This window comes from Schistocerca nitens, chromosome 1 (genome assembly GCF_023898315.1).
Source record: "Schistocerca nitens isolate TAMUIC-IGC-003100 chromosome 1, iqSchNite1.1, whole genome shotgun sequence".
In the NCBI taxonomy this organism is placed as follows: domain Eukaryota; kingdom Metazoa; phylum Arthropoda; class Insecta; order Orthoptera; family Acrididae; genus Schistocerca; species Schistocerca nitens.
This window is the reverse complement of record NC_064614.1, coordinates 1,168,955,679-1,168,980,619: the sequence shown is the minus strand read 5'-3', so window position 1 is coordinate 1,168,980,619 and position 24,941 is coordinate 1,168,955,679. Positions and strand designations below refer to the sequence as shown.

Below are 24,941 nucleotides of genomic sequence, written 5' to 3'. Positions count from 1 at the left end.
AGTGTAGGCAAATCGTATCTGTAATCTCGGATGTTAAGATCTCAGGTAGCTGAGTTGGTAGAGCGTCCGATCGTTGCACTAAAGGTCACGAGTTCGGATGCTACTGATCTCGATTTTCATAGATAGGTCAGGTGTTAACCTGTTATATGGGGAACGTTTTTCTGCCATGTAAAAGGACGTTTCAGAGTTTCTAGCAACGTTCTTTTTTCAGTCTGCTTTCGCTTCATTAACTGAAAGTAGCAAAACTGTAGCGTACATTTGTATAGGTAAGGTGTTATCTATACAAATGTACGTTAAGGGATTGCTACAGATAAGGTGTTATCCATACAAAAGTAGGCTACAGTTTTTCTACTTTCAATTAACGAAGCGAAAGCAGACTGCCATTAGAACGTTGCTACAAGATCTGAAACGTCCTTTTTCATGGCAGAAAAATGTTCTCCCATATCATAATTTCACTCGTATTCTGTTAAAAAATCGCTGTTAGTGGGTTTCGAACTCGGGATATTTAGCACGACAATGCGACGCTCTACCAACTTTTTTTTTTATTCTTATGTCTCATCTTGTTCACTTTTGTTCGTTGCATTTGTGTGGGACGAACGTCCCATTACACCCGTCCAAGTTCATCGTTGATCCGTTTACTCAGTTTTTTATTATAGAAGACAGCTAACCCTCGAACCAAACACGCTGAGCTACCGTACCGGCGGCCAACTCACCTACCAGAGATCTTGCTCTTAAATCTCGCAGATGCGGTTTACCCACACTCCGTAGTTCTGGTGTTACTTTTAATTACCGTTTACGCATCTTCTACTGGACGACAGCACACAGCACGAGCTAAATCGGTGTTTTGGTTGATACTCTATCGACAGACGACGTTTGGTACCGATGTGAGTGTCTGACATCTAGAAGTTTGGGTGTAAAGATAGAGAGTAAAGGAATACATCAGAACCTGACAGTCACGAACCAGTAGGACACCTGAATATGTGTTAAAACTCTACATGTCAAAGTAGGAAACCTAAGGCACGTGTAAAGCTATATTTCTCGGTTCTATTTACGGTGGTGTGCCTAAATCCAACATTTCAAGTTTCCGCTCACTGTTTCCACACCTCTTATTGAAATATCATTATTATTATGAATTCAATGAAACCAAAATGGTGCGGCTAATATGACTGACTCGCACTCCAAGACATAATAGCAGTGAACCTGTAGTATAAACTGTAAACTACATCAATTGAAAGTAGACCTCATATGCCCAACTAGCAAGCACCTCGCACACTCTAATAAACTATTCCTATTGATGAAAGTTATCAACTGCAAATTTGTCATCGGTGTGATAACGTCTGGCAGACAAGCAACAGAATTGGCATATCACAGTTGCTGACAGTTGTCTCACAAGTCAATTGTGACATGTGACTCGGAATCTTTTTTCTTTCCTCGACTGAATGAGAACATTAGGATTAAGGTATTTCAGTTCGTTTGATATCACCTGTCAGTAGCACTGTCACATAATGCTAAAAAAAGTAGCGAGTTAAGGCATTAAACAGCATCTGCTACACAGAGAAAACTGTTTAATTTTTACGTCTGGTGTTACTGGTGAGCTTCTGCATACAAACTGTTCCCAATATTATACAAAAAACTGTGCAAGGATCACAATGTAGGTTACGACAGTGCCAATCACGGCAACAAACAAGTGCAGATCTATGTCGAAGAAGCCGGCAGCAGAAAACGCGAGCTTCCCCACTGGCAGGTGGAGAACACCTGGCGCCGAGAGAGGAGGTGGCAGAGCCAGAATCAAATCCATCAGCCTGCCTGCTGTGGCAGCACGGCTTGACGCAGAGGAGCAAGCCCAGCACATGGTGAGAAGGTTACCTGCTGCAAATACCAGCTCCACGGAGGTCACATATGCGACGACAAACAACTTCTTCTCGAGGAAGTCATTCCACTTCACAAACAGCACGAGGAAGTAGGTCTTTAGCACCATGCGAACCGAATTCTTGAGCACAGACAGCAGCAGCGCGACACCAAAGTGCTGTCCGCAGAGTCGGGCGACGCGGTGCAGGGACAGCCTGGCGCGCTGCAGCCGCCGCAGTTCACCTTCCGCCACCCACAGCCGCCCTCCGGAGGACGCCGCCTCCTCCAGCTCCGCCTCCCTGCACAGTGGCGGCCGCACACTCCTCAGCAGCTGTGTACAGACGGCACCCATCCGGTCTCGCACTGTTAGCACTATACTGAAGAACTGCACTTGCCACAGATGAGAATATGGCAAAAGGAAGTAGATCACATTTACTCTCCACCCTTCAGTTAACACGATGACATTGACTGTAGCCACAAAGAGCAAGTTTATTATAACGGTAGCAAGCAGAAGAATAGACATTATTCTCGTTTTCTTGAAAGTTTGCTCACTAATTTTACGATATTGGCGTGGAAGTAAAATATCCACCTTTTCTAACACATCGATAAGTTCACACATAAACTTCTTCCTCGTAATAAGACACGTGATTAGCAGTGATGTGGGTTCCAACCACATCAACAGACTCATGACCACTAACGGAAACTGTGCCGCTTTCAGCAAACCTGGGAGCAAATATGTGCACGAGTGGGTGTAGCTGCAGTAAGAGCCAACACCCGTGATGACAACTAACCACACTGCAGTTATAGCTGCACTGGGAGGTCGTCTGAGCCCACGTTTAAATACATTGTTTCTGTTGGAGCTCATTACGGGATTCAGACCACAGATGTAGCTCACAATGTACAACGGTCTTATAGCTCTTTGGAAACTGTACGTGTCCATCACGAAACACGTCTGACTGAGATATTGCAGTTAGTGAAGAGATTTTGGTAGATATTATGTACAGCCAACTACGCAAGATATTGATCAAGCTGTTTCCACATGTCCAATTTTAGAGAAACACAGTAGTATAGTGTAAGGTAGTCATTTCTCAGCTTCCAATGTTCCCACTAGTGAGCAGCAACTCTGATGGCCGCAGATAGACTGAAACCTGGTGTTCAGTGTTCTAACGACGCTCAGTATTGCGGAAGACGTGATAACTAGATGGCTTTCCGATCAATATATCGTGACACTGTATTAAGAAAAGCTGTTCGCGATCTCTAAAATTAATTACTCATACCGATCTTTACCTCAGTGAAATGTCGCACATAAATTTCATTCCTGATTTCGATCGTGTCGAGGCAATCTTAATAATTGTACCCTCGCATACCACTCCATGTCAGCAGTCACAGTGTTGCTAATTAATTGGAGACACGTAGCAATGGACTGCAGTCTTATAGAACAGCTTTTCTGTTTCGTGACGACAGTTAAGGTGAAATCTCAGTTTTTCTTTTTCATTTCGTACTCCATCTATATCCACTAACTATAGTTTTCTTTGATTCTGGTATTACCGTTTTTAGTCTCCCATATCTGTCAGACATGCTTCCTTTAACACTCCTGTAGGTGTCATAATCGTTTTACAACTTATGAATGACAGCAGCAAACAATAAGCACCTAACAAACCTTCGTTACAGCCGAACACTAATGGGCGTTGTGAACGTAAATTGAAGAATGTAAAAGTATAAAATCCATAAAACGTGACTTGAGAACAAAGCAAGCCAGTGGATAGCGTTCCTAGGAGATATATACGATGTGAAAGAAAATATCAGGGGGTGTGAAACTTCGGCGACAATTTTGGAAGACGATTACTTCTGAGGAAGCATTTCTTCAGTTCCGTGTCAAAAGAATCATTCCGCTAGCATGATATTTAATGCTTGACTCACTACAGAACCGAACTTACCATACTGGAGCCTTCACTCATCTAGTTCTTTATAATTGCAATTTTATTCATTGCAGATTAGCTAGCGGAAGATAGCTAATAAATCAGATATCGGTAACGAATACCGACAGAGATGGCGAAGTATGACGAACATACGCTCTGTGCGGCTAGGCGGGAAATACTTAGGAGTAGTCACCAGTCAGGCTCTGTGATGAGGCAACGAGTAATTCAGTCGACTCTGGCCCGTTGTGCTGCAGAACATAACTAGTCTAGCTCGGTAATCAGTAGGAGGGAACATGTAATTTGGATCAAATGGGACAGTTACGTTTCTGTAATTAAAAGCGATATAAAAGATAAGGCTGCCTCACGCAAACTCGGAAGGAGAAACAGTGAAGTTAATGTCTTACGTCTGTATTATTACATTGATTTATGGATCAGGTCAAAACCTAGAAGTTGTAAAGTAATGTACAACGTGAGTAACATTATAACTACAACTATACAGTGCGTCAGTGAGTAGACACAGAGTTTAGCAGAGGTTTCATTGATACCGACACTGGACGTTTTTTTACAGGTACTAAGTTTCAATCTGATAATGGCAGGAGCCGAAACAACTTTACAAATTAAAAAACATATTATGCGACCTCCACGGTTTTACTCACAAAATACCTACAGAGTAGCCAAATTTATTGGTGTAGAAGGCTGACAAATTATAGCTGCAGTTGATTTACTGAAAAAAAGATATTCACAACATATCTTATGTTACATCTGGGAAAGGAGTGCGACAGCAAAGACAAAGAGGAAATGTTTAGTTAGCAAAGAATCAGCTTTGGCTCAGCAAGAGAAATTTCATTCTCTCATCACTGTGTGAATTTTCCTCATCCCAAGTTCTGGGTGGTGAAGAGACTGCTCTTAATTTATGTCTTTTCAGAAGTGACGCGCCATAATGGGTGTTTCTTTATACTTTCTACAACGTATATCACAATATGTGTACTCTGCTTTGCTATTCTCTTTAATGTCCCGGAGAATAGCGAATATCTTCCATATGACTCGCTTCATTTAGTGCTAAAGGATTAGAAAAGGGCACAGGTCATCCCCGTTTTCAAGAAGGGACGTCGAATAGATGTGCAGAACTATAGACCTATATCTCTAACGTCGATCAGTTGTAGAATTTTGGAACACGTATTATGTTCGCGTATAATAACTTTTCTGGAGACTAGAAACCTACTCTGTAGGAACCAGCATGGGTACCGAAAAAGACGATTGTGTGAAACCCAGCTCGCGCTATTCGTCCACGAGACTCAGAGGGCCACAGACACGGGTTCCCAGGTAGTTGCCGTGTTTCTTGACTTCCGCAAGGCGTTTGATACAGTTCCTCACAGTCGTTTAATGAACAAAGTAAGAGCATATGGACTATCAGACCAATTGTGTGATTGGATTGAAGAGTTCCTAGATAACAGAACGCAGCATGTCATTCTCAATGGAGAGAAGTCTTCCGAAGTAAGAGTGATTTCAGGTGTGCCGCAGGGGAGTGTCGCAGGACCATTGCTATTCAAAATATATATAAATGACCTTGTGGATAACATCGGGAGTTCACTGAGGCTTTTTGCGGATGATGCTGTGGTATATCGAGAGGTTGTAACAATGGAAAATTGTACTGAAATGCAGGAGGATCTGCAACGAATTGACGCATGGTGCAGGGAATGGCAATTGAATCTCAATGTAGACAAGTGTATTGTGCTGCGTATACATAGAAAGAAAGATCCTTTATCATTTATCTACAATATAGCAGGTCAGCAAGTGGAAGCAGTTAATTCCGTAAATTATCTGGGAGTAGGCATTAGGAGTGATTTTAAATAGAATGATCATATAAAGATGATCGTCGGTAAAGCAGATGCCAGACTGAGATTCATTGGAAGAATCCTAAGGAAATGCAATCCGAAAACAAAGGAAGTAGGTTACAGTACACTTGTTTGCCCACTGCTTGGATAGATGCCAGACTGAGATTCATTGGAAGAATCCTAAGGAAATGCGATCCGAAAACAAAGGAAGTAGGTTACAGTACACTTGTTCGCCCACTGCTTGAATATTGCTCACCAGATAGGGTTGATAGAAGAGATAGAGAAGATCCAACGGAGAGCAGCGCGCTTCGCTACAGGATCATTTAGTAATCGCGAAAGCGTTACAAAGATGATAGATAAACTCCAGTGGAAGACTTTGCAGAAGAGACGCTCAGTAGCTCGGTACGGGCTTTTGTGGAAGTTTCGAGATCATACCTTCACCGAGGAGTCAAGCAGTATATTACTCCCTCCTACGTACATCTCGCGATAAGACCATGAAGATAAAGTCAGATTAGAGCCCACACAGAGGCATACCGAAAATCTTTCTTTGCACGAACAATACGAGACTGGAATAGAAGGGAGAACCAATAGAGGTACTCAAGGTACCCTCTGCACCACACCGTCAGGTGGCTTGCGGAGTATGGATGTAGATGCAGATGTAGATGTAAATCAGTTGCCTTAGCTAACAAAAAAGGTAAAATAAAAATAAAGGTACCTAATGAAAATCAAATATCTCTCATGTAAGAGACATACCTTCGATACAGCTTCTAACGTTACATAAAAATTTGTACATTCAGAACGATTAAATGAAGTGACATGCACTGAAACTAAATAACTCCTTGCGATGGTTTTGGCCGCTCTTCATATGTATTTGTTTTCTTTTGCGTGAGGCGTAATTTAAACTGTGGGGAACTTTCTTGAGAGCCAATAGGCAGAAACCCACTGGCACTGCTGACAGATGTTCTCCTACCTGGAGGCTCCGCTAGCTGGGCAGCGAATGTGTGACCAACCCTTCAGAGCGTGAGGAGAGAAGCCGACATATCACATTACACAGTGATAGCCCGACATTTAACAGCTAAATGAGTCAGTTATCGCAATAGCTGACTCTAATAAGAAAATAATAAATTGTGAACACTGAGGGGGAGACCTAAAATCGATGATGGTATTGCATCACTACCAGAACAAAAGTACAGTAGAACTAAATTATAACGTAGCTATTGAACTATTTTTCGTGGTAATCGAAGACTTCCGGCGTGTGTAAGGAAACATTTTCCTTGCTAAAGTTCACCAAAGCCTAGTGAAACAGTCAGCCACATTCTTTCCCTGAACAGTTCTAAAACCCTTTGCCTCTGATTGAAACTGCTGTAGTAAGGAGAAGCTGTGTATCAAGTAACCTGGCTAGTTCAGTCATCTTTGAAGAGAGAACTTCCAGTAGTCTGACAAAACGTCCGTGTTATTCTATTGTTGCGTTGGCGTACTGATTCAGATTAAAAGGTGTCTTCTATGTTGCTAGAAACTGCAGCATCAGATTTGATTCCAATAGTTTACTCTCTCTGTAGTACTCCTAAAAAATACTGCTATACCTCCGGTTCCATGCCTTTTGAATGGCAAATCTCGTTTCTTCTCGCATAGTACGAAAGGCAGTCATTTAGTTGCAAATCTTTGTTTTGTCTGTGTTTGACTTCACATCATCCCCTTTCACATCTGCATCCTCGGTTAGTACGAGTTCTGCTCAATCCAGTATTTCTTTATCCACATCGTCACTCGAATCTTCATTTGATTCATTACTTGATATTTCATCTGTCGTAACATCAGTATATGCATGTTTTCTTCAACTTTCTTATGTGCTCGGTCGCGTGTAACTCATGACTAAGGCGATGGCAGTACTGGCACCATCACAGTCACTATATTAGTATTGTTACTACTACTACTGCTACAGAAAAAGTATTTCAAAAAATTATAATTAAAATTCGTTAGATTTACAACCTAGATATTTAATGTGAGCTTTGGAAAGTTCACTGTAACATAAAAAATAGCTGGTGTGTAGCTGGAGGAGCTAGTTCCTAATGCGTCATCTGTATGTGTGTATGTGACTCTATCAGGCTGTATCGCTAGTTATTCTTGATGATGTTCACAGATGAAAATGCAACCACGCAGAAATATGTTAAGCCAAAACAAGTTTTCAAAACATCGTTAATGATCATGGTATACTTATTCGTGTCCAGCAGAGTCCAGAAATTGCTTTAAGTTGCAATACATCATCTCAGAGATATATCTTCATGAAGATCTGAAATTTCAGTTTCTAATTCAAGATTACGATTTCCGAAGATTTCACATATCGCGCTTCCACATTCAGTAATGTCAACTGAAACGGATGGATTACTAATGAACATGATCACTGGTTCAAGTGTTGAAACCTGGTGCATGCCGAAGGAGACTGAGATTCGTGACATGAGAGACATGAGAGAGAACACTTAATTTAGAGACTTTGTCTGGAGATAGGGCAGAGAACTGATACATTGCAGTCTGCAGAATGTCATGGTGTCCGGCATGCTCCACTGATGTCAGTGCTGAATGTGGTGAGAAATTGCAGCTTGGGCGAGCAGGGCAGGGAAATCAACGTGCGTTTGTCGAAGGACATTTCGGAATAAACGTTTATCGCAGGAAATTTAATGCTCGTTACCACTCAATCGAAAATGCTGGTTATGTGTGTAGTTTTCAGTTTCCTGGCGGGTTCTAGCATTTAACGTAAGACCGCCTCGGGCTTTATCTGCCCTTAACTCATGTGTAGATTACGGCCTTGTCCTGTTCTTCGATCCATCCAACCTTTGCAGAGATTTGTATGTGCTAAAGTAGTACTGATTCACGTTACCAACTGATAATGTCTTTCTTCCCTGGATTTCTTGTGATCGAACAGATTCCGAAATAATTTGATATTCATGTATGATAGTACGGAATTTTTTAATAGGCATGGAGTAATGTGAACTATTGTTTCATTTTATACTTTGTTATCTTTTGCGAGGTGCAGTACCCATATCTCATGCCTGCTAGCGCTACCTGTATCGTAAGCATTATACGTTGCGTGACATAATTTTCATTAAATGCGTATGAGTACGTGGGGAGGAATGTGACTGTCAATCAGTCCAGCCGACGTAGATCATCCGGACATCCACAAGGGTATGCCGAAACCTCAGTTGTACTTTCACACTGGCTCATAACAAATACAAAACAGAAGTACAAATGCAAATGAGGAAACTGTATGCTAAAAACGTAACGTAGATAACGTTCTTACTTTAAAGGCAGGCAGTGAATACGACAAAAAAATTTGCTTCCCTTTACAGTAATATGTACTCCAAAATTAATTTCAGCCTTTAGCATGAACAGAATTGTTCTACTAATTACTTGAGTTTTTTAATCGCTGGAAAAGATAATAAGGCTACATTTTGGATTTTCCAGAAATCGTAATGTGTTAATGTCATTATTACTGCAAAAGATTCCCTTTATTCTATGACACGTCATCTTTTACATTTTCCATTACCGCAGTATGAAACTGAAAAAGAGCGTAACGTCTTAATACAAATTTCAGTAGCTAATGGATAAAGGGAAACTAAGGTCACCATATCTAGAAAAAACTTCACAGACACCATTAAGAACCGAAAATCTAAAACTAGGTTTTTAAAAAATGGCTCTGAGCACTATGGGACTCAACTGCTGTGGTCATAAGTCCCCTAGAACTTCGAACTACTTAAACCTAACTAACCTAAGGACAGCACACAACACCCAGCCATCACGAGGCAGAGAAAACCCCTGACCCCGCCGGGAATCGAACCCGGGAACCCGGGCGTGGGAAGCGAGAACGCTACCGCACGACCACGAGATGCGGGCCCTAGGTTTTTAGCTACGACCTCAAACGGCCACGTATAGTACATAACTGAGTACTGTCTCCATAAAACCACTGTCAGGTTAGAATTCCGAGTAACAGACACTAATTAAAAGCGTCTCTGACATCGTAGAGTTGCTAAGTAGGATATCAGTGTGCGTTCTAATCAAGGTAACGATCTTAAGTTCAGTGATAAGATAAGACTTACGATAATCTGCAGCCACAGCCCCCTGCCCCCGATAAACCCTGAGTATTGGACAATTGCATGTGTTACCTGGTGTGACTTGATTCCCATGTGGCGTGCCGCCGGCGCTGCCACCTCTAGCGAAAAAGTGTGACCTAGAATTGGGGGGTTAGTCCTCTCCTGTCCTCCCCCACGGGCCACTACAAATTGACAGGCACCCCCCCCCCCCCCCCATCTTCCTTTTTTCTCTCTAGCCCCTCGTTTGCGATCTATATCCCATTATGAAAGGATCATGGTCTTTCTTTGTACATAATAAGAGTACAATTTAGTATTGGAGGGCAGCGTGGAGGTTAAAAATCGTAGAGGGAGACCAAGAGATGATTCCACTAAGCAGATTCAGAAGGATGCAGGCTGCAGTACGTACTGGGAGATGAAGCAGCTTGCACAGGATAGAGTAGCGCCCGCATCTCGTGGTCGTGCGGTAGCGTTCTCGCTTCCCACGCCCGGGTTCCCGGGTTCGATTCCCGGCGGGGTCAGGGATTTTCTCTGCCTCGTGATGGCTGGGTGTTGTGTAATGTCCTTAGGTTAGTTAGGTTTAAGTAGTTCTAAGTTCTAGGGGACTGATGACCATAGAAGTTAAGTCCCATAGTGCTCAGAGCCATTTGAACCATTTGATAGAGTAGCATGGAGAGCTGCATCAAACCAGTCTCAGGACTGAAGACCACAACAACAACAATAATAAGAGGTGTACAAATACCTGGTTTATTAACAATATTTTTAAGAATACACTATTTATTTTGTACCTTACTAGAAAACTTATGTACAATGAGCGATTAAAAAGTTTCAGTTCAAAGATCTTACAGGGTAGAATCGGTATTTCAGTAAGGCAAAATCGCCTTTAGCACTGAGGCAATCATCCCAACGACCCACTAGGTTGAAGATACCCATTTGGTAACACGCTATGTGCTGCTGCATGAAGAAACCCAAACCTGCCTGCTGCACATCCTCATCCAACAGCAATCCCTTCAATGCCTTTTTAAGGGATTGAGGTCATGATTATGACTTGGGAAAAGATCGGGACTATAGAGTGGTTGCTAGAACATCTCAAAGCCACATAGGCGCAACTTCTGCACTATGACATTTGTGACATGGTGACGAATCGCTATTTGTCCTTTGGTAGCCATGAAAAGAATAACAGCCCGATTGACGTGTTTTGACGCCTTTCGCCGAGCGGTTCTAGGCGCTACAGTCTGGAACCGCGCGACCGCTACTGTCGCAGGTTCGAATCCTGCCTCGGGATGGATGTGTGTGATGTCCTTAGGTTGGTTAGGTTTAAGTAGTTCTAAGTTCTAGGGGACTGATGACCTCAGAAGTTAAGTTGGTTCAAATGGCTCTGAGCACTATGGGACTCAACTGCTGAGGTCATTAGTCCCCTAGAACTTAGAACTAGTTAAACCTAACTAACCTAAGGACATCACAAACATCCATGCCCGAGGCAGGATTCGAACCTGCGACCGTAGCGGTCTTGCGGTTCCAGACTGCAGCGCCTTTAACCGCACGACCACTTCGGCCGGCCAGAAGTTAAGTCACATGGTGCTCAGAGCCATGTTTTTGACGCCTTTCGTAGCAATGTCATTGTGGTTTACGCTTCTGCATTTACCGTGTGCATGTCAGTAGGACAAAAGTGCCACACTAATCCTCTTCTTATACGTCTGTGCTTATATACTCACATTGGAGTCTTACTAAATTGTATATACGCTACTGTAACACCTAAAATTGGAAGCTTTATGATTTCCCTTACAAACAGATATAAATAATGGTACATCTTATCCACAGAGAGAGTTACTTCTAGTGAAGATGTTTCTTAGTCAATAATTCTTTTTAGGATTTTTTTTCCATATGCACTGTTTCATTCTTTTATGCAACACATGGGGAACGAGACTAACATGTACAACTAGCAGCAGTTGAAACCCCCCAGCCCCCGCCCCCCCCCTCCCCCACTCCCACACACAAGCAGTCACAGAGATTTGTATGTATTGTAGCATATGATTCTATACACTTGCACGCACAATGTGGATTAAACCAACTGAGACACACATACACATACACACACCTACGACAATCATTCCATACTACTATTGGATGCACACATCCCCTGCAAATACATTCATTCCCTCACTATCACCCATTTGAACTGTGTGGAAATAGGAGGATGCCAAACCCATCCCCACACGTTAACCATTTGTCATCATGGAATGACAGACGAACTCTCATGTGGAATTAAGTATGCATTAGATGGTCTGAGATCAAACAGTACTTGGCACACCATGTGCATAGGCTGAGATGGGGCACAGCCAACAACGTTGAGCATACACTATCTATAATTTTCGATCTGAGAACCATGGAGACCTCATGATGCACAACGTTAGCCTAACATTAGGTATCACCTGCATGGCATGTGTACATTTTCGTTCTGGGCCCCACAAAAACACTACAGTATGTGACTCATTCTCCTCGTCTTTTATCAGGCCAAAAATCATATTGTTTTGTGATGTGACGCATTAATGATTATCAGCCGCACACACAGACATGTCAGATGCATCACATTTATACAGTATTACTTCATATGGATTGCAGCCTTTCACCTAGCAGATGAAAATCTTTGGACACATAGAAAGTAACTTTGTATCAGAGAAGTAAGGTTTCAGAAACTCATAGGGGAAATGGTATACATGGAGTTTGGAAATGTTGTGCTGTACAAAAACTCACTCATGGTGGAGTCTTCGGTTTGGTTTGTAGGAGATTGAGCAGAACTGTAGCATGTAAAATATTAGTTCACTTTGTTAAAATATACACTCCTGGAAATTGAAATAAGAACACCGTGAATTCATTGTCCCAGGAAGGGGAAACTTTATTGACACATTCCTGGGGTCAGATACATCACATGATCACACTGACAGAACCACAGGCACATAGACACAGGCAACAGAGCATGCACAATGTCGGCACTAGTACAGTGTATATCCACCTTTCGCAGCAATGCAGGCTGCTATTCTCCCATGGAGACGATCGTAGAGATGCTGGATGTAGTCCTGTGGAACGGCTTGCCATGACATTTCCACCTGGCGCCTCAGTTGGACCAGCGTTCGTGCTGGACGTGCAGACCGCGTGAGACGACGCTTCATCCAGTCCCAAACATGCTCAATGGGGGACAGATCCGGAGATCTTGCTGGCCAGGGTAGTTGACTTACACCTTCTAGAGCACGTTGGGTGGCACGGGATACATGCGGACGTGCATTGTCCTGTTGGACAGCAAGTTCCCTTGCCGGTCTAGGAATGGTAGAACGATGGGTTCGATGACGGTTTGGATGTACCGTGCACTATTCAGTGTCCCCTCGACGATCACCAGTGGTGTACGGCCAGTGTAGGAGATCGCTCCCCACACCATGATGCCGGGTGTTGGCCCTGTGTGCCTCGGTCTTATGCAGTCCTGATTGTGGCGCTCACCTGCACGGCGCCAAACACACATACGACCATCATTGGCACCAAGGCAGAAGCGACTCTCATCGCTGAAGACGACACGTCTCCATTCGTCCCTCCATTCACGCCTGTCGCGACACCACTGGAGGCGGGCTGCACGATGTTGGGGCGTGAGCGGAAGACGGCCTAACGGTGTGCGGGACCGTAGCCCAGCTTCATGGAGACGGTTGCGAATGGTCCTCGCCGATACCCCAGGAGCAACAGTGTCCCTAATTTGCTGGGAAGTGGCGGTGCGGTCCCTTACGGCACTGCGTAGGATCCTACGGTCTTGGCGTGCATCCGTGCGTCGCTGTGGTCCGGTCCCAGGTCGACGGGCACGTGCACCTTCCGCCGACCACTGGCGACAACATCGATGTACTGTGGAGACCTCACGCCCCACGTGTTGAGCAATTCGGCGGTACGTCCCCCCGGCCTCCCGCATGCCCACTATACGCCCTCGCTCAAAGTCCGTCAACTGCACATACGGTTCACGTCCACGCTGTCGCGGCATGCTACCAGTGTTAAAGACTGCGATGGAGCTCCGTATGCCACGGCAAACAGGCTGACACTGACGGCGGCGGTGCACAAATGCTGCGCAGCTAGCGCCATTCGACGGCCAACACCGCGGTTCCTGGTGTGTCCGCTGTGCCGTGCGTGTGATCATTGCTTGTACAGCCCTCTCGCAGTGTCCGGAGCAAGTATGGTGGGTCTGACACACCGGTGTCAATGTGTTCTTTTTTCCATTACCAGGAGTGTAGATATGAATATTTCCCAAGTAATGTCAGAGCATTTACACCTCTCTCTGAATATTAATGTATCAATTGACACAGACAAATTTGAAGAGTCTTCAGTTGGAGAATAACTCACATAATGTTCGCATAAATTCTGATTATGTACGCTACCTAAGAAGAAGCTGTCGTCTTGATCGTTGTCTGTGAACTGGGCTCAGTGTTCTTCTGCTCAGCTATAAGTAGACCATTGATTGCTGTGGCTTACGGAAGCACTAGGAAGCGTGAAATCACCGGCGTCTCTCATTTGGTGGTGCGACATGCTGCAAATATGCTCGTCTATGGTTTCATTGTGAGTTAGCAACCTTGCTTTCGCACCCAGTTCTTTGGTCAACACTACTTTTCTCGCCTTCAGGCCTCCGCACTGTCATCGTGTAACAGAGGGAGGGGCTGAGACTAAATGTGAATGCAGATGAGGAGACAGGGAGTATACCTGTAGCAGATGGCTGCTCCCTGCCTGCACACTAGTCTTCACCTCCAGAGAGATCAGGAACCCTGGCCAAGAAACCAATTACTGGATGCTCGACCACATCCAGAGATGTGACTGGGGTAGCGTGATGACTATCCATGGGTTGCTCATCCATGGACATCCGTTCTGACTGTGGGTGGGCAACAACCTAGGTGACGTCAGTAGTGATGGTGATGGCGTTGGGGTGTCGACTTCAAAGGACACCACAGTGGATGCTGCATGCTGCGACCTGCAGAAAGAGTAAGTGATAGCTGATGTGGACCCCAGCGATGTGCTGAGTCTGTGGACAAACATTCTGCAACCGAATCACTGACACACTCGGAGGTGCACCAGCATTGGGATTTATGGTGCTGCTACAGGCCTGCAGTGCCTTGAATGATGTAAGAAGTATGTTCAATGGTTCTGCTAATGACGCCACACTGATAACGTTTTGCTTTACAAAAAACCTGTAGAAAACTTTATGTTGTGGACCTGGTGGAATGAACTGTCTCTGTAGTGACCACAAAAGATGCAACTGGTTATGATGTCTGCAACCGTGTAACAATTCTGCCAGTGAAGTCCTGTCATATGGTAAGGAGCTGTGGAAGCACAGAATAATCTTTACAGGTTGCTCTCATGTGTGAGAGGAATGGAGTTTATCCATGTGATTTTTTTGCATGTTGGAACGAACCGCTCAGCTTCACTTTTAGACTCTGGGTGAAAAGGTGCAGTGGTCACATGGTGTATGCCACTGACGGAACACAACTCTGTTCAGCTGAAGTGAATTGTGTTCTATTAACACAATCACCTCAAGAACACATACAATACAAAAAAATAGAAGACAAAGCCGATACCGTACATGCAGTAATGGTGTGTGTCATAGGCACACTAAAAGGAAACTTAATGAAAGCATCTACAACTAACAACCATAGCACGTTTTAGAAGAGACCCACAAAAGCAATATGTATGTGTTGCCATGGTACAGACACAAGTGGTCATTCAATAAAGCATTGCGGCGAAGTTGCCTGATATTCCTCACAAATTTTCCAATGAAAGGTCTTTTGCTCAAGCTGAGCATCCATGCCCTTCCAAGCTCAATGATGTCTGGTAAGTTGCTTCATGTGAACTACGTCCCATTGATCTTGATGTAATAAAGACAAAAATTGATTCTTATGGCTCTAAGCACTATGGGACTTAACATCTATGCTCATCAGTCCCCTAGAACCTAGAACTACTTAAACCTAACTAACCTAAGGACATCACACACATCCACGCCCGAGGCAGGATTCGAACCTGCGACCGTAGCAGCAGCGCGGTTCCGGACTGAAGCACCTAGAACCACTCGGCAAGAACGGCCAGCTGAATAATAAAGACGAAATGTCCCGCTGTACAGAATGAGGAATCGCAGTACACGCGTTGTCATTTTCTGCATGTAACAGCGGAATTCCTGAAAACAGAGACATGCAACTGGGGGAATCTATTTCATACTGCATGGCAACCCATGGTGCACACATTGCAAAGCAAACTGAAGAGCTGCAGCAACACTATGAAAATCGAGTGGAAAATTTTGAAGACATTCAAAATCCTGAGAATCTATTTCAAAACGTGATTCCTCAGATGAATCAAATACTGTGTCGGTATTAAACCGATAACCGAGACAATAAGTCAGTGTTTGAATATTGGACTTTGGGCCTCTACAACATCTCATACTGATAACCAAATAATTTCAGAGCCCAACGTTGCATGGTTTACGCAGTCTGAAGTTTGACAGGCATGGCACGACTCAATAAGGCCATCAAAAACTGATGATCTTGCAGAAAATCCAACATCCAATATTACAAGTATTGCACAATAGACGATGGCAGTAGATAATGGCGAACGCCTCTTCTTAGGCTAACTTCGATTAACAAATGGTCTATGAGAAGGAAAAATTCCATGGTACAGCACTGCCATAATCCTGTAAGAGACTGCACCCACAACTAATATGATGTGTTTCGCTGGGCCAAAATGAAGCAAACATTGATGACTTAACTATTCGTCATATAATTGCTGGAATGTGTTCTTTGGACCACACAAAAAGAACATATTTCTGGCGCAGCTAGCTCAGCGGTGCAGCGATTTGCGCAGCACGGTGAATAAATATGATGTAATATGAGAGATCCCCACGACTGATAGGAGCTACTTAATGTTAAGGATGCTGACAGGTCTCTAATTGCATCCAATTGTGATGTAGAAGGATGAATACTCTGTGCATTAATTACGTGACCTAAGTAGTTCATTTCTTCCTTGAAGAATAAGCACTTTTCTTTGTTGCATTTTAAGCCAGCCACAGAAAGAACTTGAAACAAAGCAAAGTAGGACTACTTTGCTTAATGCTCGACAGCCCTACGACCCGCCGCTACAATATTGTCACGTGGAAGAAGGTGTAATTACATGAATGACGAACACTAACTTCACTTTAACGAAGGTTTATTCAGCACATGCACATACAAGAACGCGGAGCGAACTGCCTCCGGCCAGAACACATGTAGTCTATATATATTTACAGAACATTCCAGTACATTGATTCTTGACATGTGGATACTTCTAGAATATACTCGAAGCGAGTACAAGAATTAAAATTTTACAGATCAGTTGAGTTTTGAACTCAGGATCCTCCATGCAACAGTCCAGTATCATAACTACTATACCACAGTGACGTTGCTACTCAACTTCATCTGCGTCAATATCATCCAAACAGTTTATGCAAGAATGAACTTTGCTATATACTCCGGTAACCGTTGAAAAATTGTAGAAGCTAAAACACTTCCTAACGGTAGTCTTCGAAATTAGAAAGAACTTAGGTGAGTGTTTATCACAAAGTATTACTTCGACTGCTATTGCAGTAGTAACTGTAAATATGCCTCACGCAAATCAGTCTTTGAAAAGAATCTGACCTGTCCCAAACTGTCCATCGGTTCCTCCGGATGTGGAAGAGCAAAAGAGTCCACACAGTCTGTGGATTTACTGTTGCATTAGAATCAGTACACAGACAAATTTACAACGCTCTTCAGTTGAAGAATAACTGTCGTAATGTTCACATAAATTTGGCCTACGACATGTAAGATGATGCTGTCATCTTGATTGTTGACTGTTAATTGGGAAAAGCATTCCTCTGCTCAGTCGTAAGTGGACCAACTGTGGTGGCGTAGCGAAGCGCTGGGGAATGTGGCTATGCCAGCGCTTTCTCATTCGACGGTCCACCATACAGCGACTCTACTCTTCTGGGTTTCACTGCAAGGTGCCAAGCTTGCTATGGTACCCTGTCCTTCGGATGATACCACAAGAAAAATCCAGTACACAAATACCAATGTACAGGTTTTATAAACCCCATCTCCAGAGCAAAGGATCCTTGATTAAGCAGAAATTATCGACACTCCCATCGCTGTTCAGATTTCGAGTTTTGGTGGACGTCGCAATGTTTTCTTGGTGTAATGAACGCCCAACCTGGACTGTCAGAGGAAAAAGACAAAAACCATTACAATTTGGTTGGCTTTGGAAAAAGATTTAGAGTAACATATCAGTTAAGTTGAATAAAACACATATTTCTGAAAGCCTGTTTTCACGGTAACATTTGTAATGAGTAATATTTGATTCCAATCACGATAAGGTTCCAAGAGACCGCGAATATTTTACAACTATCTGATTTAGTCTTCCAGTGGAGCTCCCTTAGGTGGAACTCATTGTTTCCAACGTGTTTCCAATGTATGATAGCAGTAGGGTACTGCAGCTCCCAGGACACTTTTGATATCAAATTGATATGCAAACTAACTAATTTTATCAACCAATTACCCCCACAAACACCCCACCCCCCAATCGGATGCCATCATCCGTTTCCCCCCCCCCCCCCCCCCCCGGCACGTGGGCCCCGCCCTTTCCCCTTCTCCACCGCTCTCACTGACCTACCTGTTTTATTGACCAGATTTTAGAATTTTGGTAGGAATTCCGAACTTTAGCCGGAATTTCGAATTTTGGTGGAAATTTCTTTGTACCAGGGCAGTGCTGTCGTCCGATCCCACCCGCCACCCGGGAATTGACGGGAAATTAAAAATGGTGGTGCCCTTTGTGTGACACGAACCTTGGTCCTTCTGGACAGAAGGCCCAAACCTCACCCCGAAACACATGGAAACTGCCCACATGCATGAGACGAAGGTTATGTTACATTAATTTATTTATTTTGGTTGGGAAACCGAAGTAATGATTGGTAATAATTACGTAATTAATCATAAAGTTCTGATCTAATTACACAACGATATGCATAGCGCTACACAACGAACGCCTGAACTCTCTATACAGCTTAAAAATTGATTGTGCCATACAACTGGTGTTATCCTGCTGGAAAAAATTCACAATACCACTCAAGGCTAATGGTTGACGTACTCAAACTCTACCCTTCACCTAGAAGCTGGTGGCAAAAAGGCTGGTGGGAATTGTGGTCAACTGACGAAATGCTGGTCTTGGACAGAGAGGAGTTCAATATTTGTATTACCTGTAAGCATACAGCTGAGGACGGTACCTATCGCTGTCTGAAGTTAGAGTTTGCTACAGCCGCCTCTCCCTGGATTTCTCGAGAATCACCCTGCAGCTCCGGAAATCGAAGACAATTTACACTACTACAACTGGTGGAAAATGTTCTATTACACATCGAAATTGTCGTGAAAGAAAACCAGCAGTCATAATCAATGGGTCATAATGGAACATATATACTGGGGACTAGTGATAATCGTCATCCCAAAAGATTGCAATAGGAGCGAGGGGAGGCAGTGAAACGTGCGTTCTCCTCCATGTGCGATCAGGAACTAGTGAAATTAAAGTTACTCTTAGTACCCCCTCATTCCTCCCTCCCTTCACCTGCAGTGTCTCTTTCAAACAGCCAATGGCTACCATGCAATTCCCTCTTCTTTGTGGGATACCGGCCTTCTGGGGACCGTAGTTCGCACTGGGACCACATTGGGACCACAGCAGTTGACGGTTCAGGCAGTGGCACTTCGCCAACACAGAAGCGTCTAACGCCCACCTAAACAAGCAAGATAAATGAAACTAAATTGTAGCTATGCCTTAGTCAGATAATATTGGCCTATGGCGACCACATGCGCAAAGTGGCCGCACCGCCACACCGGTCCCAGCAGGCGCCCACCGTTCTGACTGTGAGAAAATTTCATTTTAAGAATTTTATTTAGCATCAAAACAACTATCACCGAGCATCTAACACAACCGTGACGATAAGAAATGTCCTCTTTCCACGAAAATAGGAGTAATCTATATTCCTCTAGTTTTATGAGCATCTCTCCCCCCCCCCCCCCACCTTTTTTTTGCTACATAAGTCGCCTCTAGTGATCTATGTGTAAACTTTCTGTCATCCAGCAGACAATCATTCGAAATAACAGCAGATTCTGGCGTTTTAGTTTCGTAAGCATTTTGATCATCACAGAATAGAATGTTTCAAGCAATCTACTCACATGTCGGAGAAAACACTATCATTCCTAGGTACCACAACGAGCTGCAATTCAAGTGGTGTCTACTTTATGATTAGAGGTTGCGATGTATGAAATAGTACACCGCAAACACCTATTTTTAAACACGCCTCGTAACGATAATAATAAAAGCAGTCACGATTCCATGAAAATATATACAGTCGATTTCTATCAGTTTTATAAGCAAAATTGGTATAGTTTGAGAGCATTCTGCATGTTCAAATGACAGACTGTCATGCATGACGGCATTACATTCACTTCAGATGCACGAAATACCGATACAGCTCAGCGTATATACAGCCAGTTAGTATGCTCAAGTGCACTCTTCATCGTTATTTTGTAACATCCAGAGTAGATAAAAAACTATTACCTATCTGCATCCTAACTTTAACCATCGTACTACTACTTGCAGTACAACATCCTATAAGATTTTACCACTTCTCTCTCTTTCGATACATCGAAAAACAAAGACTATCTGCATGTTGACATCAAGTGTGTTACATCTACACATATAGTTTCACTGGAGTAGGTGGCCAGTGGTCGAAGTCGCTTGGACATACCCGTTTAAAATTTTGTCAGCTGTAGTGGGGGATGACCATGTCCAATAGACTATCAATCACAAGAGAAGAGTCCTGTGTTGTTAATTCATAGGCAGTGCAATACATTGTTTTTGAGCTGTAAAACATCCAAGAACATGACTAAAGCTTTTTACATGAAGATACACTTTGTTTTTCCACCATGACATCCACGTCTGTGTCAGATGCTAAACTGACATTAACACGTTTCGATCCACTGGCTCTCACAGAAAGCTGAACATCGCTTGGTGAAAACTATGTACGTTCCACAACAAACAGGATGGTATAAATAAAACACAGAGGCAATGTTTCTCATTAACAGAAATGTGTAAGACATCACAACATATGGAAACTCGGTGAGTTTGCGGCACTGTAGAGCGTTTACAAACAGATATCCAAAGGTGACGACCTATATAGTTCATCTCATCTTCCACAGTGACAGGGTAGCAGACGTCTTGGTGTTCCCTACTGAAGAGCATTATTTCCTCATTTTGCAGTCATGTTCATGATTACTGTTTTGGTAGTGACCATCCCCGGAAGGTTCTGTTCACATCATGTGTGAGGTAGTAGAAATAAATATAGGTACTATTATATTATTGGTGCAAAAAATATGGAGGGCATCTCAGCAGATGGAAATGGGATGAATCTGCAGCATTGAGGAATGCATCCAAGCAACTGTCTGAAAGTGACCAATCTGCCGAGGGTCTCTCGATCTCAGCCAAGTGGTGTCAATCACTATAAAGTAATGAACAACATACCACTGGTTGGATGGGATGGAACACATTATTAGTGTGTAGTAGACATGAGAGTGTTGAGGTGATAGCCGGCCGAAGTGGCCGTGCGGTTAAAGGCGCTGCAGTCTGGAACCGCAAGACCGCTACGGTTGCAGGTTCGAATCCTGCCTCGGGCATGGATGTTTGTGATGTCCTTAGGTTAGTTAGGTTTAACTAGTTCTAAGTTCTAGGGGACTAATGACCTCAGCAGTTGAGTCCCATAGTGCTCAGAGCCGTTTGAACCATTTTTGTTGAGGTGATATAACAGATGGTTATGAAGAAACAAATACTTATACATGACGGAGCTCCAGAGGCAGTTGATAACATGATCACTTTTGGCAGTTGTTCTGTAATTTCAGTGCCAACCAGTGACACAGCAAAATGCTTCCCAGTTTCTGTACCGTATCTAACTCATCCCCCACTACTTTGCAAGTACCATTTACTAGACTGCGAATGCAGATAGCAGACTGTGGAATACTACCATTCAGTCATATACACCAAAGTATACCAGACAGTGACAAATAACGATGCAGTTAAGTTGTCTACATATTTCTTGCACATCTATTACAGTGCAGAATTTATGATTACGACTAACAATCTCTCCCTGTGTGGATGGGCGTCATAGAATATTCTCGCATTGATAGGATAAAATCTGAGATCAACAGATCCCTGCACATTATTCTGTACCAACCATCCCTGCAACACGGTCTCTAAGTTAATCTGCAACTAACCAGAACCAAGAGGGTCATACACACACTACATGCTCCGTCTCATGAAGGAACAGAGCGAGCTGTGTCTGTAACTGCTGTTCGTCGAAGACAGTTCTGCATCAGTCTTAACCACAGCATCCAACCAAGTGCAAAAGATCTGTGAATGTCACGGAGGGTAGCACCCATTATTAGTGTGTAGTAGACATGAGAGTGTTGAGGTGATATAGCAGATGGTTAAGAAGAAACAAATACTTATACATGACGGAGCTCCAGAGGCATCGACCTTGAAATGTTTCACGTAAATCAACTGTGCTATCAATTCTGAAATATTATTCCATTGTCTGGAGTCAGTACCAGGAAGGCACCAGCATGAGAGAAATGATCATACAGCATACTCACTCCTATGGCTACACGGTTCGGCATCTAAAAATGCTATATCATCAAAGCGAGATGGTTTCTGAAGTACTAGTAGTGCAGAATGCAGCGCTGTTAATACCCTAATGCAGGTATGTTTGCCCAACATCAGAAATACAACCACCCTGCAAGTTTCCTACCTCAATCACTACGGTGACAAACTTTAAAATGATAAAACTACTTCCTTCTATGCTACTCTGTTGTTTTAGGGAGGCATCGGCCGCTTGTTCTGCTTGTACACAAACTACAGTGAAGTCAGGAGACTGCTGTTCTGTATCTTAGGAAACTGATGGATTTTATATGTCTTTTTAAGTCAGAAACCTAGGAATGTACATACCTTCAATCACACTTGCCACGACTGGTGTGATTATTATCAACAGTAGTAGCATGCGTGGAAGTGAGGTGGGTTGGGGTACCTAGGCACATAGATCGGGAAAAGCTTAAAAATTGTGCTCTGCCTGCATTCAGATCGATCCTTCCACCTCCCCCTGTAAACTACGTGGGGTTACGTCACACATACTTCAACAAAGACGATATAAGTGTTACACAGAGCACTATATAAAAGCAGGTGAAACATATGTATCCCAATCCAGGACTGCGTTCTCACACATGCAGTCGAATGTAGGTACTACCGAACTGCAGTTGGCTCTTACAAACAATCTTATTCCTTAAGTATTATTATTTATCAGGATTAAGCTGTTACTTAGAATGTTCTGTAGGACAGTGGACCGATGCACATGTATCACATTTAACAGTGTGATGAGGGTCTACTCGAGAGATACGGTGTTAAGACGAAAATGCTACATTTCCCCAGACTTGAATAAAACTACTTAACATCAGACTGCGACCTTTTTGTGCAAGACGAATGCTACCAGGGTCGGGTTGGAGCTACTGTAAATAGCAAAAAAATGGTTCAAATGGCTCTAAGCACTGTGGGACTTAATATCTACGGTCATCAGTCCACTAGAACTCAGAACTACTTAAACCTAACTAACCTAAGTACAGCACACAACACCCAGTCATCACGAGGCAGAGAAAATCCCTGACCCCCCCGGGAATCGAACCCGGGAACCCGGGCGCGGAAAGCGAGAACGCTACCGCACGACCACGAGCTGCGGACTGTTAATAGCAATAAGACTGTTACATCCCTTTGGCTAGTGATCGTGGTGCTTTCCCCCTCATAAGAAGTTGCTGCTCCTTTGTGTGCAATTCATGCAGCAAGGCATGGGTGGTAACACAATGTATCAACTATCGAAAATATTCATGTCCATTTTTCCTCGCTCTCTTTTCTAGTGAGGCATAGCTGTATCTATCAAAATCGCTGCTTCTTCTACCAAAACTAAGCATGACTGGCGCGGGAAGTGTGACAGAAAATATCTGCATTTCTGACTAAAAAAGACACATAAATTCTATTAATTTTCTAAGATTCAGAAGAGCAGTCTCCCGACTTCGTTCTAATTGGTTTACAAGCACGAAAAGCAGCGGATAAACACTAGGACACCAGAGCAGTGCAGAAGGAAGTAGTTTTATAATTTTAAAGTTCGCAACTGTAGTGAATGGGGGAAGAAACTTCCAGGGTGGGTGTATATCGGATGTAGGACAAATATACCCTGCATTAATTAAAAGAGTTGCATTCTGCATGACTAATACTTAAGAAATCATATGGCTTTAACAATATAGCATTTTTAAATGCAGAACCGTGTAACCATAGGAGTGTGTGTTAATGCTCTACGATCTTTGTCTCGTGTCAGTGCCTTTCTGGTTCTGATTCCAGACTGTGGAATAATGTTTCGGAATTGACAGCACAGTTGATTTCCGCAAAACATTTGAAAACCGATGCCTCTGGAACTCTATCATCTATAAACCACATGCTTCTTCTTAACCATCTGTCATATCACCACAACATTTTCATGTCTACTATACACTAACAAGGGGTGCTACCCAGTTCGACATGCACAGATCTTGTGTGCTTGGATGGATGCTGTGGTTAAAAGTGGTGCAGAACTGTCTTCACTTAACAGCAGCGCTCTTGTACACTTGAATGGGTGCCATGGGTAAGTTTGGTGTGGAACAATTTCCACTGAACAGCAGTTACAGACACAGCTCACTCTGTTCCTTCATGATACGGTGGAATGTAGTGGGTATAGGATCCTCATACATCTGATCAGTTGCGGATTAAATTGACGATTGTGTTGCAGGGAGGATTAGTCAAGAAAAATGGATGAGGATCTGTCAGTCTCTGACTTTGTCCTACGAATGCGAGAATACTTTGTGATGCCCGTCCACGTAAGGAAAAGTGGCCAGTCGTAACCGCAAATAGCACTATGATCAAATGCTGGAAGTATGTAGATACCCGAACTGCATCGGTATAGGACACTGTCTGGTATAAGTACTAATGGTACTTGAAAAGTAGCGGAGGGGTTATTTAGTGACGATACAGAAATTGGGAAGCATTCTGCTGTGTCTTTGCCTGGTGTTGACATTATGAAACAGTTGGAAAAACTGCTAAAATTCATCACACTATCAACTGAATCA

At 43.3% G+C, this 24,941-nt stretch overlaps 1 protein-coding gene across 1 annotated transcript; it reads right to left on the bottom strand.

Annotated features, from left to right (window-relative positions):
• Window positions 1-1,621: 1,621 nt before the first annotated feature.
• On the bottom strand, window positions 1,622-2,200 carry LOC126233074 (gustatory receptor 23a-like). Its single transcript, XM_049942839.1, has one exon. It carries the CDS (start codon window positions 2,198-2,200, stop codon window positions 1,622-1,624), a length of 579 nt encoding a protein of 192 aa, XP_049798796.1.
• Between the last annotated feature and the right edge of the window lie 22,741 nt (window positions 2,201-24,941).